Source organism: Orbicella franksi, chromosome 6 (assembly GCF_964199315.1).
Source record: "Orbicella franksi chromosome 6, jaOrbFran1.1, whole genome shotgun sequence".
Lineage (NCBI taxonomy): Eukaryota > Metazoa > Cnidaria > Anthozoa > Scleractinia > Merulinidae > Orbicella > Orbicella franksi.
Window position 1 is genome coordinate 7,979,156 of NC_138150.1, and position 17,500 is coordinate 7,996,655.

Genomic DNA, 17,500 nt, shown 5'->3' on the forward strand with positions numbered 1-17,500 from the left:
TCGCCTAGCCATTGTGGACACTTGAGAACGTTTAAACTAACTTTGTGCCTGCAGCAAGCTGATGAAAGTCCATCTCGCCTTATGCAAACAGTGGTACAGTTGACTCCCGATAACTCGAACCATCGCTAACTCGAACCATCGCTAACTCGAACCATCGCTAACTCGAACCATCGCTAACTCGAACCATCGCTAACTCGAACCATCGCTAACTCGAACCATCGCTAACTCGAACCATCGCTAACTCGAACCCTCGCTAACTCGAACCCCCCGCTAACTCGAAGTAATTTTCATTTCCCTTCAGGCCATTTTCTATATAATTTTACCCTCGCCGGATAACTCGACCTCCCGATAACTCGAACCTTTTACTATTTCCCCTAAAGGTTCGAGTTATCGGGAGTCGACTGTAATTGTAGCCTATACCCATGTACAATAAATATGCAAATACGCAAAGAACTGAAAAGAATGTTAAAAACCTCCGTTTTCTCCAGATGTAACCAGAAACAGCCAATCCAATGACCACAGCAGCTGTCACACCACCAATAGCTATCAACACGATCACTAATGTACTTAACGTATTTGTGTTCGGGCCGATCCATTCTGTGGAAATCCTTGATGAACTGGTGGCATTTTGTACTTCAGCTGTAGCAAAAATCGTTCTTGTAGAACTGATCGAGCTGGGAACTATAGGGAGGTCACGCTCTAAGTGAAATAAATAGAAATTGTCTTTTGGTAAAGGACTTTTTATACTTCTGTAAAATGTCGACATTTCAAATATCTAGAAATGCAGATTGCGTTTGCACAACAAACGACGCTAGCTTACTATCTATACAAGTTCCAATTCTAAAACAGTCTTGGAGTACAAGTTCTTGAATACTTTAGGAAAGAAACGTACTCACTAAAGATTTTAACCTTTGGTTCAAGAAATAGTTTGCCTTCCTATCGCCTCAGTTGAGAAAACATTTTATTTATTGGTACCTGGAGGTCTCGCCACTGAGCTGAGTGCGTTGCTTCGTAAGTACACTAATATTATCTTAGCCCAGCAACCGCAATTTTACGTCGATGAACTGTTCTCTAGGTATTCAGGTGGATGGTGTTTACCTACAGTGGTGTTCCACCGACAGAAGAGGTTATTGCTTCTGGTCACAAGGTATGTGATCCACTTGGCATCTGGTGCCGCGAAATACACTACTTTATTGCTATCATCCGCATAAGGTTTTGGCCATGAAGCGTCCCTAAAATTAGGAAGAAACCAGCCCTGGTGGTATTTGTTTGTACATTTCAGTGATCTGTTAGTTCTAAAACCATTGCTGGATGACGCCACAAAGTAAACATTGTTGTCAACATTCTTGTCCTCCACATGTACCGCTAGAAGTTTGTGCTGGTCTTTGACAACCGTCATATCCCAGACTGCTCCTGCTGAGAAAACTCCATCAAGATACAGCTCGATAGTCTGGCTTGATCTTGTTGCGAGGATTGTTATCAAAGCTATGGAAAGAATTAATCAAAAGAACTTTATCAAATTCTCAAAATCGTGGAGTTATCAAGCGAAACGTTAGCATCTTTGTCATCTAACTTCCCGGAGTCGGTACTCCCAGAGAAATCGGGTGAGGGTGCGCGGCCCGCTTCCCAAAATCCTCACCCTACTTATGACCAAAATCTGCGATCTTCCCAAATCTATTTATGACTTGACCAAAAATTTAATACCCTAGTTATGACCTGATCCCTCAATACCCTGTTTCAGAGCTGCCTTATAATAAGTTACATAGTTCAGACCGATGTTAAAGGCATTGTGGAGGGCTTTTGTTGTTGGTGTTATCGATAATAATGAAAAAGTAGCTTCTTCTAAAAAAAACATACCAAATTCGAGATTAGAGTGCAAAAACCATACCCTATTTATGACCAAAACGGCTGAAAAACCATACCCTTTGGGGCCGCACATACCTATTTAGCCCATATAAGGGAGTACCCCCTTCCCGGACCTAACGTTTGCCGCTGCCATGGAACTCAATGATGTTGATGGTTGCACCAAGCTAACGCGATGGAATTACAGCTGTATAAGAAAAAGACTAATAAAAGTAGACCAAAATTTGGGCAACAAGGTTGCAGAATTCAGCGTTAATTGTTTTTATAAACTAAAAGATTTAAAAATCGCCCATGAGGACTTAATGATACTGAAGTGCACAAAAAAGAAAGAAAGGAAGAAAACGGTAACTGATTTTGTCAGGTTGTGGAGTCCTAATATAGTGGAACCCCGATTTTACGATTGTCGATTTAACGATATTCCCGATCTAACTGATGATCAACATTCTGTATCCCGGCAAAAGTAACACTAAATTGTATGCAGCAGAATACCGATTTAAAAGCTTTCAGTTCAACGATATTCCAGGTATAAAGGAGGAAATCTAGTGACCAAAGCATACTTGAACTTTTTCCCGTTACGATACAGTAATTAATATCACATACCGTGAAAGAGTGACAAACACCTAACAAACACTGCATAAACTGTGGATGTTCATGATGTTATGTTAACGATATGATTTTGTTGTCCCCTTGCCATATAGAAACTGATCAAGATTCACAGTCTAGAATGACGAACCTACTCAGTATTGGAAGATTCCGACCTAACCGTTTTATGTAGTTGTTTGAGAGTACCTTTCGATAAGTTTATAACAATGGCTGAAACCGTGAATAGAGAAACTGAATACTTACTGGTCTTGATAAGTCTCTCCTCCTTACTAATACGTCTCCTGCAGATGAATCTGGTAGCGTAATGATTTTCTGCGCTGATCCAGTGAACATCATTAGGTATTCCAAACACGCGAGTCGAACTGTGTCGACCACTATTATCATGTCTGACGAAGGCGTTTGGCCATGTGTTATCGGTAAAATTGGTTTGTTCCCATCCATCGTCTGGTTTAATAAAGCTTTCCTTGCATTTCCAGCTGCTATCTGTGACCGCTCCGTTACTAAACACTCCTAGAAATCCACCGAACCCATTTGGCCTGTTGTAAACGAACACGGTAATTACCTTCGTCTCGCTTGGGAATGAAAACCATCTTGCCTTATTCCAGGCACCGCCGTTGTAGCCAACGAGACGTCCGTCCGCGAAAACTGTGAGATTATCGTCACCAGTTAAAATGCCAGCAAAATCTGAAAAAGTGAATAAATAATTATATAATAGCACTATTTAAAAATGTGTGAACTGTCGTAGGTTTTTTTGTGTAACGGCCCAAGTTCAATTTTAATTGAAGGCGGCATTTATATAAAAACATCAGAGAAGGTTGTTCACTTCATGTTTACATAAATCATCCGTCCAACCTCGTTTCCCTCTCGCTCTTGGGGGCGATGAGAGAGAGCCTGAGGAAGAGGTTGTCCCCCGGCATCACATGCACCCGCTATCCATCCAAAGAGCACCTTAACACTAATGTTCAACATAGGTAATAGAGGGAAATGGTTAAGAAACCCGGTAGACATCAAAGAAGCAAACAAACAGGCTAAGATTTATATTGGAAGGTCCTCGACTCTGCATTCACATCTTTTGTGTTATGCTCATAGACTATGTATGACCTACATAATCGCAATGCTTCTATCGGTTAGTTGTATGAGCACACATAACCACTTTCAGAACAGGACAATAAAGAACTTTGTTTTGTGCACTTGACTGACTAAAAACTCAAAGCTGATCTCGATAAGGAGTTGAAAGGGTAACTACGTGTTTGTCATAAACACTGGTGACTCAAATCAATTTTTTTCTTTTTCTCTGAGTTCATTTACCTGTTGCATTCGTTTGGCTTGACATACTGATATGTATACACAGCCATAAGATACCGATGAAGACTGGAGACATTCTGTCCTCAGTAACCGGATGCAGATGTCATTAGCTGAAATAAGAGTGTAAAAAGAAGTCGATTGCTTATGTGTTTTTGTTTTCATATAAATTAATAATCAATAACGCATCATTGCAAAGCATTTAAAACAGTAAGACGTGCAATATCAAACCGGAGGAGGAAGGGCGCGAAATTGAACGTTGAGGAATGTCAAGCTCTTTGAGGCATGCCGAATATCACGCTATAACGAACAGCTTGTTAGCACTAACACTCGGCCCAACTTTACATTGATATAGTGGAAGACTATGCTTGTGATTCACTACTTTTGGCCTTGTTCCTTGGTGAATATTCTAGTTCCACTTTAAATGATGTTGCGTTAAAACGAGCATTCCTTGGAATATTCCTTATTCTTTTTCTTTTTGTCCCTTTACAGGTTCAAGTTTGATGGCAATATATCTCCCGTTTGTTTATCAGTCCGCCATCGTCCTCGACACCATAGAAGCGCTTATTGACATTGGTTTTCGCAAGTACCAGAATTTTGCATAACTTTGACGAAATTTCTGTTACAGCAAGAAAACTTTGAATCGCCTTGATATTTCCTTTGCCATCATACACATGCAGATTATTACTTTGCCAAGACAGGAGCTGGTTTCCAGAAGCTAGATGAAGTAAATTAAGGGAAGTCGTGGCAAGAAAGGCTGAAGAAGGCTCTAACTAGGCATATCGTTGACGTATGCAAGCAACAAATCAACTGACTGTCACGATGTTATATACCTGTCCTCGCTGTATACATTAGTGATTGACAAAACTATAATGAGCTTTGCTATAGAATTGGAACAGCTTTGAACACTTTTTCAAATCACAATTGTTTGTTGGCGTGCAGAGAAATGTGCTATTTCTTTCTGATTTACGGCCATTCTGTTTTCCTTTTTCTAAAAGTCATGAGGACATTTCAAATTTGTTTTTATTTCCACGAAATACTCTGACGCGTGGAACATTGATCAAACCTTCTCAAACTCATTAATAATTCATAACGATGACCCAATCGGATTGCATCCATTCGGTCAGGTGCATGTATGTCGTTAACCAATGAACATACCGATCAAGACACATTTGATTAGTTCAAAAACTGATCAGGACACTAATCAAGAAACTGGAATTTTCATCAGTCTTTGTAATGCTAAATACAGCATATTCCCGGCTTGACTCATCCCTTACAACAACAATGCAGCAAAATATTATTTCGTTACAAGTCCTTGCCGCCGCACGCGTCATGCAGAGACGTGAAACAATTCCTGCGTCCGTACGTCCGTTCGCCAAGCCCCATACCTCGGAAAATAAGAGAGTAGCACCATTACCACAGGTAAATCTTTGATAATGGACATCCATGTTATAATTAATTGACAGCTGTCAAAACAAGGTATTCTCTGACCAGTATCGCGTGACCATACCGCGGGCTCAGGTCAAAAGCTCATCGAGTTCCATCATATATATCAGATCTTTTTAATCGTAACACGAGTAGGTATAACCTCAGGAATGCAGACGATTTTTCTATACCAGGATGTAATACCGTTACATACGGGAGACATAGTTAACAATTATTCCATGAGCGTGCGTTGGATATGAGATGGTAAATAGCCAACGAGGCCCGTAGGGCCGAGTTGGCTATGACCAATCTCATATCCAACAAGCGCGAATGGAATAATTGTTTTATTAAATTCGTTGCGTTTGTATACTTGGAAATTATAGCTTAATTTTATTGGGTTTTAATTTTACAAAGCGACCGGAAGTCGATGTGGCGAAAACAACAACAAGTGGGAAATCACATGACATGCGCGCCGTTTGTAAAATTAGTTGAATGAAAAATTTGAAAGCGAAGCAAGCGAATTTGCTGAATGAAATTACAATCAAGTAGAATTCAAGGAACGTATATCAAATGAAGGAGATATAAACTTGTGCAGAAAGTTTGAAAAGCGTTCAAGTTCGAGTCATGGAGAAGAGCCGAATAATTGTGTACTTGCACATTGCCGTTGTAATAACGCTGCGGAAAACTTTGATCGCCATGCGACACAGACGTTGTGCTTTCAGAATTCCCATGCTTTGAAAGCCATGGCATTTCGAACTGTATGGGTGGAGTTCACTGTTGGCCAGATTCAGAATCAGAGACAGAAACTATCTTAGCGTCAGATTCATCTTCAGAATCTCCGAGGCCACCCTGATGGTCTTTCGTGGCTGGTAAAGAACCGGGCTTACTTCGGTTCAGCTCAAAACACTCAACTCCTTGAGGTGTTTTTCGCAAGGACAGCAATGATGCCTGTTTTCCTGAGGCCTTTTACAAATGCTCTAATAATTTATTTGCCTGGTCGGAGATAACGGAAAACGGTTTGTTGTGCGGCGGCATGCGAAGGAAATGATCAATGGTGGCTCTCCTTATGGATTTAATCGACGAACTTTTGCAATACGTGTCATCTTTCTTCCTCGCAGACTTGTAAAAACACTTCAAACAAACATTCAGTTCTTCTTTTGACATTGCTTATATCGGTTTCGAAAATTTGGTGCCACCAGGACTAGCAAGCCATTCTGTTAAGGTAAACATTGTTTTTGTTACATAATCTTCATGAGTGCGTAAAATCTCGACTGTCATATCTTAATTTTGCAATTTTTCGAGGAAACTTAACGTATACGTACCGTTAAATTATCTTATCTCGAACTTTGTGGCTTTTTTGTTACTGGGAAGGCATTGTCCATAATTTCCTATATTTCTTCTGTAGATAGCTCACCGAATCTGTTTTTTTCGTCCATGTTTTTCTCGACGAAACTTGGCTTCCCGCGAAAAAGTTTATGCCGAGCGACATTTATCGCATTCATTTCCATATAAGGTCAAACGCAGGTATAATGGCTGGTAACCGAGATCCAGTGAGCCAATCAGAAAGCTAGAATTGCATTATCCGAGGTTGAGAATTTAATAATTTAGGATATATGGGACCTTTCATTTGGTCGAAGCTGCATAACTCTATTAAATTGGCCGAGTCCTTAAATGCTTTTAAAAGTCAAATCAGGGCGCTCGACCTGTCAGACGTTGTATCGCAATATAAATGTAAGGCCCGGGTCAAACGCCGTACCTCACATGAGCCGAACCTAATTTAACCAATTAGGCTCATGTGAAGTTCGCCGTTTGATCCAATTAAGTTCGACTGATTTTATTTGGAGCGGCTGAGGCGTTCTTCACGCCTGGCCAGCCGTGAATAACGCCTGAAGACCGACTTTGGGTCAAACGCCGATCTTCACATGAGTCGAACCAAACGCATAATCAAAGGTCTAAAGGCGCCATTTTGACTTTACCTTGAAAAAACCACTGACCAGCAAGACCGCTTTGGTTATTTGTTTGGTGTAGTAGTTCGGTTCGACTGAATTAAGTGCGACGTTTGACAGGCGTTCTTTTAATTATTTGAGTCGACCCAAACTGTCATTAGGTTCGGCTCATGTGCAGTACGGCGTTTGACCCGTGCCTAAGGATTGCTATTTATGTAGAGATTAGTTTTTGTCGATTTTGTAAACTGTATTTATATAGGCTTTCTTTTCTTTTATTGTACATATACTAGATTGTAAACTTATTTTATTTATTTATGGAGTAATGTAGATAGGTGTTCCCAATTAGTTTTTATTTGTAAACACTAGAAAGACTGACTCGATAATAAAGTTATTATTATTAGCATTAGGTTGCGTGTTTTTTGAAGTTGACCGCTGACAGGAGCCATAATCGGGGACGGAGACCGTAAGCGCGCCATTTCTTGTATTGGGGCTGTCCCCATGATATGGGAAATGTTTTCTATTTTTTAGAACAAATTGCGCCATCATGTGCTGCACACGCGCGTACATGCTACGAGGATTTTTGCGGATGTAGCGCGGGGAAATGGCGTCCGAAATTCCCGAAATGTTTGATGCTTTTGGCCCACAACTCAATACGTTCATGTCTGTTGGAATTTTACTTCAGTATTTTCGTCGTAAACTGCTCCAGTTTGAGTGAAGTAAGCCGACAGTGTCGAATTTAGTTATGTCCCGCTTTATATCACTGACCGACTGACCAAGTTGTGTTCCGCTGCTTCTTCCAAAAGAGCTCCACATTACTCCACTCTAAGTTTCACATATGTTGAAGAATAACAGTTTTTCCATAACACTTAAACTGCAAAAAGCTAGTTGGATATATTTGGATGTAGCAGCGTTTCAGGGCTTCAAAGTTTCCCTCCTCTTGCCACACGCTTGCGCGGATTTCGCCAGAGTCTATCTCGACGGAAAAGTAAAACAAAATAAGTTTGGGTTTGGCCTGAATTGTAAGCAACGCTTGATGTTTTATCAAGGCCCAATAAGTGACAAAAAAGTTTATGTCTGTCGGATACTGCTCAATTTTGTTTGTGTAAAAATCCAATAAATTGTCTGTCGTCGATGAATAACAGCCCGCCGATGAGTGTTTTGTACAGTCAGTAAAACATAACAAATTGGACTTCCCCACTTTCGTTTGAAAACGTACATTGAACTCATATAACATCTCTAGTTTTTAAATATGTTTAAGGTTGATAAATGTCTGAGAACATATTAAAAGCTTAGCTGAATACAGCAGAAATAATCAACGAAGTTACAATGACTCTTTCTTTAATCAACTCAAATAACGATTTCGATTTTGTTGCTTGAGTTATCAAAACTCCTTGTCTATTTTATTTTCGCAGTGTAAAATTTGACTATGTTAAAGAGACACACATGATGTAAGTAACCTTTGGCGTTGGTGAAAATTGTTGCAGCATCTCAGTACAAAAGACAACGAAAGAAATTTTCGTCAAGATTTGTTGAGAGTTGAAAACACCGACTCGGACTTGAAAGTGCACGCGCTGCACTATACAAATGAGCTACTTAATGTACACGTCAGACTTTCCCTTCAAAAACTGTTGCAAACTCGCCAAACAAACAGAAACAATGAGAAACTATCAAAAACAGGTTTGGTTATGATTAAGCATTGTTTGGGAAACTCACAAATTAACTCGATACCAGAGAAAAGAGTTTTCTTACATAACTTTTCTTTACAGAACAAACGCAAAATCCTCGTTCAACTAGCGCGAGTAGATATTATTCATTCACATGATATGTAGCGCGAAATTGAAGTCTTGTTTTCGACCCTGAAAAACTCACCTTTTCCATTAGCTCAGAGCATAAAACTACATATAAGGGCCTTGGTTCTTATTCCCTGCCTTATTCCCTGCCATCACTGTGAAAAATCTGCAAGATAATCTCGCAACTCTCACCATTTGATCACGCAACGTGACAACATTTACGCGAGAGCCCCGACACGTGCGTGGATCCGCCCGGATATATGACGTCAGGATGGCGCAATTTGCTCTAAAAATAGAAAAATTTTCCCATATCATAGGTGCGCGCGGATCCCAAGACTTACTTATGGCTCCTGCCGCTGACCAAGCGTGAGAACGAGCGCGAAGCGCATACACTTCTTCAATAGGAAAATATTTCTGGCACATTTTTGTATACACTAGTGAAGGGCACATCCGCGCATATTGATTACAGACATTACAGCTTTGCTGGATCCGCGATGTCACCCAATTTTTTGTTTTACTGCTGCACTGTTTGCGTTACACACACACAAGGAAGATGAGGGTTCTGACACAGCAGTGATCAAGGAGGAAGAGAAGGGGCAAAATAAGCCTCCCACGCTTAACTTCCCGATACTTGTGAGGGAAGTTAAGCGTGGGAGGCTTATTTTGCCCGTTCTCTTTCTCCTTGATCACTGCTGTTCCAGAACCCTCATCTTCCTTGTGTGTGGAGTTGTAGACTGAAGCAAAAAGACTTACCTTTGGGCAAATGCCACAATACGCAGCTCAGGATGAAGACGATTTACCTGCCTAATTCAAGCTTCAATAGTTGTCTCAGTTTGTCAGACGGAATAACTGTTAATTAAATTTTGGTTAAGTAATCAATGCCAGTTTGTTTAATTGCGCCTGACGACATTGAATTGCCTCACAATTGCTTCAAAATAGACAGCTTTGATGGATAACGACCCCTGTAGCTATTTACTTAGCATATCGCTCATTCTTGTAATGACTATATAAATTTTCTTTCCAATAAAGTTACTTTGTTGATCTACATATATGCAGCGGGGAAGAAACTAAAACATTTTCAAAAATTTTATCTGAGTAACCTTAAGGAATCAAAGCATCAGACGTAATGTGTCTCGTTTTAAAAATAGTGTTTATTTTAGGTATCTTGTTTCTGTTGTTATAACCCCAAACCAAGAGGCCTCAATAAGGTAGCTTACGTCAAAGGCAGTTCACACTGAAGGTATAAAACATAACCTGAAGGGCTCGTTTTACCAGCGCGAAACATCAGCTGACATACACAGACGCAGTCACGTCTTTATAATTAGTGACTCTTATTAGAACAATTTTCGAACGAAATAGTACCAGACCAAACTCCCACATAAGTGCGCATCCCATACAAATGCTTGCACGATCATTTGTTCATTTTGGAAGCCATCCAAATTAATTCTAATTGGTACTGGATAGCGTCCAAATTAACATATGATTTGGAAAGTTTACGCGCAACATAATTTAATAACAAATGATTTGACTCATGCCAATCAAGTTTGAAGTAATTTAATGAAAAGTTCCTTTGAAAGGCAAATTGGGCTCTTCCTACAGCATCGATTAATGTTGGCTTTCCTGTTTTTTTTTTTTTTTTTTTTTTTTTAAATCGAAGTTGAACAGGATTACACGTAGAAATTGCGTTACTTAACAGCACCGTTCAGATTTCTGCGTATGTTGCTTATCCTTATGGTTATGTGCTTGTGAAAACAAGCCTTAAATACGAAGGAAACATCAGACAAGGTAAAAAATCTCGTCCATTATAAGTGAAACCGCTTGAACGGAAACCCCCTGTGAAGTTCGATTTTATCTATCTTGTTTCAATGTGATGAGAAACTACCCTCCCATAGCCACCACTCACTTTTGGCTCTCGTTGGTGTAAAGTGTTGTTTATGTAATGATTGTAAAATAATCGCATGTAAGATAAACAGTAAACAACTGCAGCAACTAAACGGTATTTCGGAAATATTTCTAACAAATTGAACCCAAATAAGGTACTTTTGGCAAGAATATGAAGAAATGAGAATTTTCACGACTAAAAATCTTTATGCTTTTTCCTCCGGGCTTCTCCTATTAACGTATCAACTGAGTGCTGTATTGACTGAGCTCGTTTACTGGCCAACAATAATTTTACTCTCACACAAACGTTTGGAGTAAAATGGCTGAGGGAAAGCCCAAAGCCGCTCTTATTGAAATAATCAATTTATAATTCATATAAAATTTACAATCTGTTAGAAATCTTTTGGCCCAGTAAAGGTGAGGGCAACCAAAACGCCATGCCATATGGCTTACATCCTGCATAAGCATAAACAAGGTGGACAGGATCAGGGGAGGAGGTGGGAGTTCAAATAAGTGTCTTCCCTCGATGGAAAATCTGAGGGAATGCACAACCACGCTCGATAGCGAGGTTACTAAGCAAGCAGTTTGCCTAGAGGGGTTGCAATGTATTGTCCCTATCCTCCACCCCAAACCTGTGTCACGCAAGACTACCTGACTGTAACAAGCAATAAGACCAGAGGGAAAAAACATAAAAATTCTATTCGCAGGCAAATATTTTATTTTTTTCTTTTCGCTATTTACAGAAATTGGGTCTTTAAATACATTTATTTTCGGATAAAATCGTAAATGTATGCATCTAGTTTTGTTAAAACTTAACTATACGTGCAGTGAAGGTATAATCAAAGTCATATAATGGGTACACATGCACAAGATTGTAATGCTAAATTAAAACAATTCAAGCACACTATTTTGGGGCAAAATCGCTAAAAACGTATTACAATATCCTCCCCCGTCAACACCTAACTCAACCTCATTCCCAAGGATTTTCCCAATCTCTAAGGGAAAAGAACTCGGAGTGAGGTCGCATTAAACCATACGTACCCTGCCCAGTGGCACGTCCGTCTATATGCCAAATATCAGAATACTTCACGGCAACACTTCAACTAAAAAAAACTGTTTTGCAATAAGCTACCGCCCGTGTTGATCGAAATCATATTCTTTATATACTGGTTTTTAATGAAGCTTAAAAAAAAACCCACCATAACAAATGGAATTCCTTACATTTTAAACTGGATAGGGGGCTTATAATCATATTTTGATTACGGGGGTAGATCAAGCGGGGGGGGGGGGGGTACAGGCTGGAGGGCTTATAACCGGCAGTTTACCGTAGGCACGAGTTACTGCTAACGAATATCAAGGTTATCAAGCATTCGGCCTGTTTAATTTCAATTTCGGCATGTGCTGATAACGTTCCCTTTTTTGAAGGGTTTTTTTTTTTGTAGGTTAGCTGAGTTATAAATCTGCGAAAAGTGAGAAATTAACTGCTGGCTCCATGCAGCCTGCTAGTGTCGTAAAATAAGATTGGACGAAGAGATCTTAAATTGACGTTTTTGGTATCTCCTAAATTACGTTCGAGTCACCGCTGTAGATTAAAAGCGAAAATAAGGAGAATAAATAGAAATAAAAAACTGCTAAAAGTCTGATGGTGATTGCATCTTTGGAAAAATTTCTAACCCGTATTCAAACCGGTTATTTTTCTTTTCCTTTCTTTTTTCTTTTTCTTTTTCTTTTTTTATTCTTCAGACGGGGCTGGAGAGATTCTAATTGTGACATTTGAGAAATGCATATGCAGTAGCAGATCTAAATACACTTTAGTCCTACTGGGAAAATTGTCCATTGCAGGTGTTTCATAATCAAAAACTGCACATTGTACACAGTGTTTTGCTGCCCGGGAATATTTGCCGAGTAATACTGGTTTCCGCTTCTCGGACTGAAGAACATGTACCGAATAGCTTTCAACCAGATTGTACTGCTCTTTGGATTTTTCATTTCCCATTTATGGTTCGAATTTTCCAACGCAGGGGATTGCGTTAAGAGAGAGGATGTATATGCCAGTGTGTAATACAAAGTAAAATTTCTCCTATATAATATAAAGACAAATTCCGGCTCTCGTCTTTTTCAGATTCAAGCCAAGGATATATACAAACCCTTCAGTTTCATGTTCTATTTTCATGTTTTGAATCTTATATTTTGAATATAACATTGAGTCTTAGCACTCCGTGCAAAAACAAAAGGCGCAGAATGAAGTTTTAATTGAGAAAAAATAAGCTTTCATCTAGAACTAAACATTTTATGTTTTAAAAATTGCTCTTATGTCTCCTTAAGTAAAGGTTATTCGTAATATTCTATTCGTTTTTCTACTATTTCCCTGTATAACTTCCGACATCATTGTGCCAATGGAACTACATTTGTAGATCTTGCTCGTTCTTGCTAATACATGAAATAGAAAGATTGCAACCAGCATATATCTTATTGCTGTAGATAATATATATTACATTTTTAGTCCTGTTTTATTTTTCACTTTTAAGTCCGTTTGTTTAGCAAGGGAGCTCGAGCAGGTGGGGAAAATTCAAAAATTATTACCCTCCTAGTTATCAATGTTCTCGTATGCAAATACCAATATTGGAAAGTTTGTTTATGCTAAGGTTTTTACCAATCAGCAACAACAACTGTCCTAAAATTTTGCTGACATTGACCGTCAAAAAAAAAAAAAAAGGTTAATCAATTTTGGGATCAAAGCAGGAAAATTAACACCATTAGTCGTTGGCTCCTATTTCAAATCCTACGTAAAGAGCCAAAATTACCATTAGCACGCAATGCAGCCTCCGTTATGACCTTTTGTATTGGCATTATCGGACAACCTAGTCCATAATTTTAGCGTGTGTTGGAGAGCAAAAATTAATGAGTAAAGATTAATGAGTAAAAATTAATGAGGTAAAAAGCCCACTAGCTAGTCAGCTTGCGGTACATGCATGACGTTTTGATATAAATAACATTTTAAGAATTTAAAGGTGTTCGATCATGGCCGCTCTTTGATTAATCGAGCGATCGTTGACAACAAATTCTCAGGAATACAAAAACTAAAGTCATCTGGTCAAACTAAATTTCATCTTTTGAGACAGCATATTTCGTTCATTGAATTTTCTTTAGCATTTTTTATCCCTTTTTTTGTTGTTGGTTTTTTAGTTTTAATTTTCTCAGAAAAAAATGGAATCCAAGAAAACGGTTTCAAGATGACGGAGCTAATGATATGACCAACAAATATTCGTTCATTTTGTAGAGCTAGCTGAGGGCTATCTATACAGTTTAAAAGAACATGATGATCCAGCTGAGGTGCTACGCACTGAGTATACATTGGAAGCTCTGAAGCACAGAGAGCGACAGCATCGCAAATACACAAAAAGGGCCCAGGAATACTGGGATGAACTTATCAAAACAAAAAGGGGAACAAAGAAGGGAATCAGCTACTTAAAGAATATGACTCCATCAGCAGTCTCCCCAACTGAAAAGAATGTATCTAAAAAAGCTAAAAACTCTAAAGAAAAACAACGAAAACCTCAACAAAAGAGAAAGAAATAACATACTTTAATATTAGTATGTACAACTTTGTTACAAGTGTTCATTCAACTCTGTATTTAAAAGGCACGTAAACTTTTTAAGTGTACATACATCTTTGTAAGTGTACATTTAACTCTGTAAATTGTAACATTGTTATTGTGCATACATCTTTATTAGTGGCCATTAAACTCTGTAAATTTTAACTTTGTTGGCTGTGTACATAAATCTTTGTAAGTGTACATTCAAATCTGTTAAAGGTACATTGCATTGTACGTGAACATTTATCTTTGTATGCATGCCTTTCACCCACCTCAGTAAGTGTACATTTCAAAATTGAATGCAAATGTAAAAAAATTAAAGAATGCATATTTGTAGGTGAATGTACTTACTGACCACTTAAACTTGGCATATCTATCTCAAAATATTTTCCACTCACTCAGACTTAAATAGCCCTGCATGCAAAAGTCATATAATTTTTTATTTAATATGGAAAGAGCATATCAGGAGAATATTTTTTTATATTTTAAATCACGTGTATGATTACAGACCAAATTGCACCCCACTCAGTTCAATTACCATTCTTAATTTTGCTAAAGTAGCCCTTCATGATTCAATCATTTAGAGCTACTTTAGTAAAATTAAAAGAAATATTCTCCTGATATGTTCTTGGTAACAAAGCAGGAATCCTACCCATACCCATTTCATACTTCTTTGGGGACCAAGAAATGAACGTTTTAACCCTCATAGGTAAAAAACCTTTATTCCTTGACCATAAGAGTCCACCCAGGAATCCCACCGAAGAGGAAAATAAACAGCATTGAAATCTTCTTTCTCAAAAAATGTCCATCCCTCCCTCGTCACTCCCTTACCAGTAAACAAGAAACGAAAAACATCCCTCCGAAAAAACAACCTTACAGGCAAACGTGACCGCGACTTCAAGTGCCGTTCGACGGCCACCCTAAAAAAACAAACATTTTCTTGAACAATTGCCACGTCCGGGCTTGGACTTTTGAAGAGCTCCACACATCGAGGTAAGATACCCTCCTCTGGTTCCCACGAGGCTTCGTAGGGCGAGTAGCCTTTCCATTGCACCAAATATTCTACCTAATTAAACGAAAGGCAAGAAAGGCTCTTGCTGATTTCGGGTAAACACTGAATTCAGTTAATATCAACCAAGCGAGCACGTGTGAAAACAGGCACTACAACCAAACACTTACCGTTCCATTTCTTTCCCGTCTTTCGACGAGCCTTTCAACTTCCCAATACGACGATCTTCTGTACTTGATTATTTTTGGCTGGCCAAAGTCGGCGTCCGCGGATGAAATCGAATTTAAGACCGAGAAGTAGCCTCTAGACGGTCTATCGCACGACGCCATTTTGGTTTGACTACAGCTTCGGCTTTACCACACGGGCCAATCACACGCTAGCTTTATTGACAGGCTGACATGTGTACTGGAGCATAACAGAAATAAGCACCACCCACTTTGGTTCGGAATTTCTGGCTATGATTTAATGAATTTAAATTGAGGTAAACGTCTTATAAACGCGACTGAAACTCTTCGGGATTTTCGCGTCCAGTATGAATTTAAGAGAGTTTTCCGATTTTTGCGTCGATTTGGACAGAAAAGTAGACAGATAAATTTGAGACAGGAGACTCGTCCTTTTTTACTGTATTCACATTAGACAAGTTTTCCGTCTAAAGACGAGTTTCCCGTCGAAGACGGTTTTCCATGTCGATCCAAAATGAATGCGGCAAATCGGTCGATTTTGAAAAAAACGTACAGCGGTGTTTACCAATCTACTCAGCATATAACTACGACACAGCTGTCACCCAGTTCTATTTTTTCTTTTCTTTTTTTTTAACAATGAAATATGGTTAAAGAAAAGCAGATAATAATAATATGTCAAGGGTTTTCAGGTTACCGGATTGTCTTGCTTTTGCGTGATAGGTCAACTTCCATACAAAGGAATCAAGGGGGTTGTTGAACTTTACGGCAAGCTGAAAGATGGAATAAGACTGGAGAAACCACCTCATTGCTCTGGTGATCTGTAAGCTACAGTTGTAATATTTGAAAGCTATTTGTAGATATTCAATGAAAAATATTAACATTGCATTGTATTTAAAGCAAACAACTTGCTGGTGATTAAATATATAAGCGAATTGTTGTAATTGCCAAAACGAAAATAGCACGGGAAAGGGAATGGGCAAGCGACTATCTTCAAATGCGGCCCACTTATCTACTTTACCGCTACTATTTTGCTAATCACTATTCTGTGCAACATTGGTTCTTGTACGGGCTATTACTTTTAGCATTTACTCTTTTTCACTTGTCTTAATTAAGCTACTTTCTTGAATATGTTCTATTAAATGTAATTTACGTCAAGGGCATATCAGTAGTGTAAGTTTATCTTGTACATCCCTATTGCCCCTACTGCAATTGTTTCAAATTGTTGTAACTGACCCAAACTGTCATTAGGTTCGGCTCATGTGAAGTACGGCGTTTGACCCGTGCCTAAGGATTGCTATTTATGTAGAGATTAGTTTTTGTCGATTTTGTTAACTGTACTTATAGGTTTTCTTTTCTTTTATTGTACATATACTAGATCGTAAACTTATTTTATTTATTTATGGAGTAATGTAGATAGGTGTCCCCAATTAGTTTTTATTTGTAAAAACTAGAAAGACTGACTCGATCATTAGGTTGCGTGTTTTTTGAAGTTGACCGCTGACAGGGCCATAATCGGGGACGGAGACCGTAAGCGCGCCATTTCTTGTATTGGGGCTGTCCCCATGATATGGGAATTTTTTTCTATTTTTTAGAACAAATTGCGTTATCATGTGCTGCACACGCGCGTACATCCTGCGAGGATCTTTGCGGATGTAGCGCGGGGAAATGGCGCCCGAAATTCCCGAAATGTTTGATGCTTTTGGCCCACAACTCAATACGTTCATGTCTGTTGGAATTTTACTTCAGTATTTTCGTCGTAAACTGCTCCAGTTTGAGCGAAGTAAGCCGACAGTGTCGAATTTAGTTATGTCCCGCTTTATATCACTGACCGACTGACCAAGTTGTGTTCCGCTGCTTCTTTCAAAAGAGCTCCACATTACTCCACTCTAAGTTTCACATATGT

At 38.9% G+C, this 17,500-nt stretch overlaps 3 protein-coding genes across 3 annotated transcripts in view; all 3 read right to left on the reverse strand.

Annotated features, from left to right (window-relative positions):
* The window catches only part of LOC145491436 (fibroblast growth factor receptor 2-like), a 14,269-nt gene extending 13,715 nt beyond the window's left edge, over window positions 1-554 (reverse strand). The window contains exon 1 of the mRNA XM_081470628.1: window positions 474-554. The gene's annotated coding sequence lies outside the window, so the exon portion shown is untranslated. The remainder of the gene's footprint in view (window positions 1-473) is intronic.
* Window positions 555-1,185: 631 nt separating this feature from the next.
* LOC145490427 (uncharacterized) lies at window positions 1,186-10,156 on the reverse strand. The gene is made up of 6 exons (XM_081469549.1): window positions 9,683-10,156; window positions 9,122-9,491; window positions 3,775-3,881; window positions 2,710-3,150; window positions 1,276-1,485; window positions 1,186-1,232 (listed from the first exon to the last, which is right to left on the reverse strand). The coding sequence occupies exons 3-6, from the start codon at window positions 3,845-3,847 to the stop codon at window positions 1,186-1,188; spliced, it is 771 nt and encodes a 256-aa protein (XP_081325675.1). The 5' UTR covers window positions 3,848-3,881; window positions 9,122-9,491; window positions 9,683-10,156.
* A 4,913-nt stretch (window positions 10,157-15,069) lies between these two features.
* LOC145491196 (uncharacterized) lies at window positions 15,070-15,870 on the reverse strand. The gene is made up of 2 exons (XM_081470346.1): window positions 15,586-15,870; window positions 15,070-15,472 (listed from the first exon to the last, which is right to left on the reverse strand). The coding sequence occupies exons 1-2, from the start codon at window positions 15,742-15,744 to the stop codon at window positions 15,110-15,112; spliced, it is 522 nt and encodes a 173-aa protein (XP_081326472.1). The 5' UTR covers window positions 15,745-15,870; the 3' UTR covers window positions 15,070-15,109.
* Between the last annotated feature and the right edge of the window lie 1,630 nt (window positions 15,871-17,500).

Coding starts and splice junctions, on each gene's coding strand:
- LOC145490427 (XM_081469549.1), bottom strand. CDS start 3,847: ATGTCTCCAGTCTTCATCGGTATCTTATGGCTGTGTATACATATCAGT. Junction 3,151..3,774: donor AAGCCAAACGAATGCAACAG/GTAAATGAACTC, acceptor TCACTTTTTCAG/ATTTTGCTGGCATTTTAACT. Junction 1,233..1,275: donor AACTAACAGATCACTGAAAT/GTACAAACAAAT, acceptor TCCTAATTTTAG/GGACGCTTCATGGCCAAAAC.
- LOC145491196 (XM_081470346.1), bottom strand. CDS start 15,744: ATGGCGTCGTGCGATAGACCGTCTAGAGGCTACTTCTCGGTCTTAAAT. Junction 15,473..15,585: donor GACGGGAAAGAAATGGAACG/GTAAGTGTTTGG, acceptor TCGTTTAATTAG/GTAGAATATTTGGTGCAATG.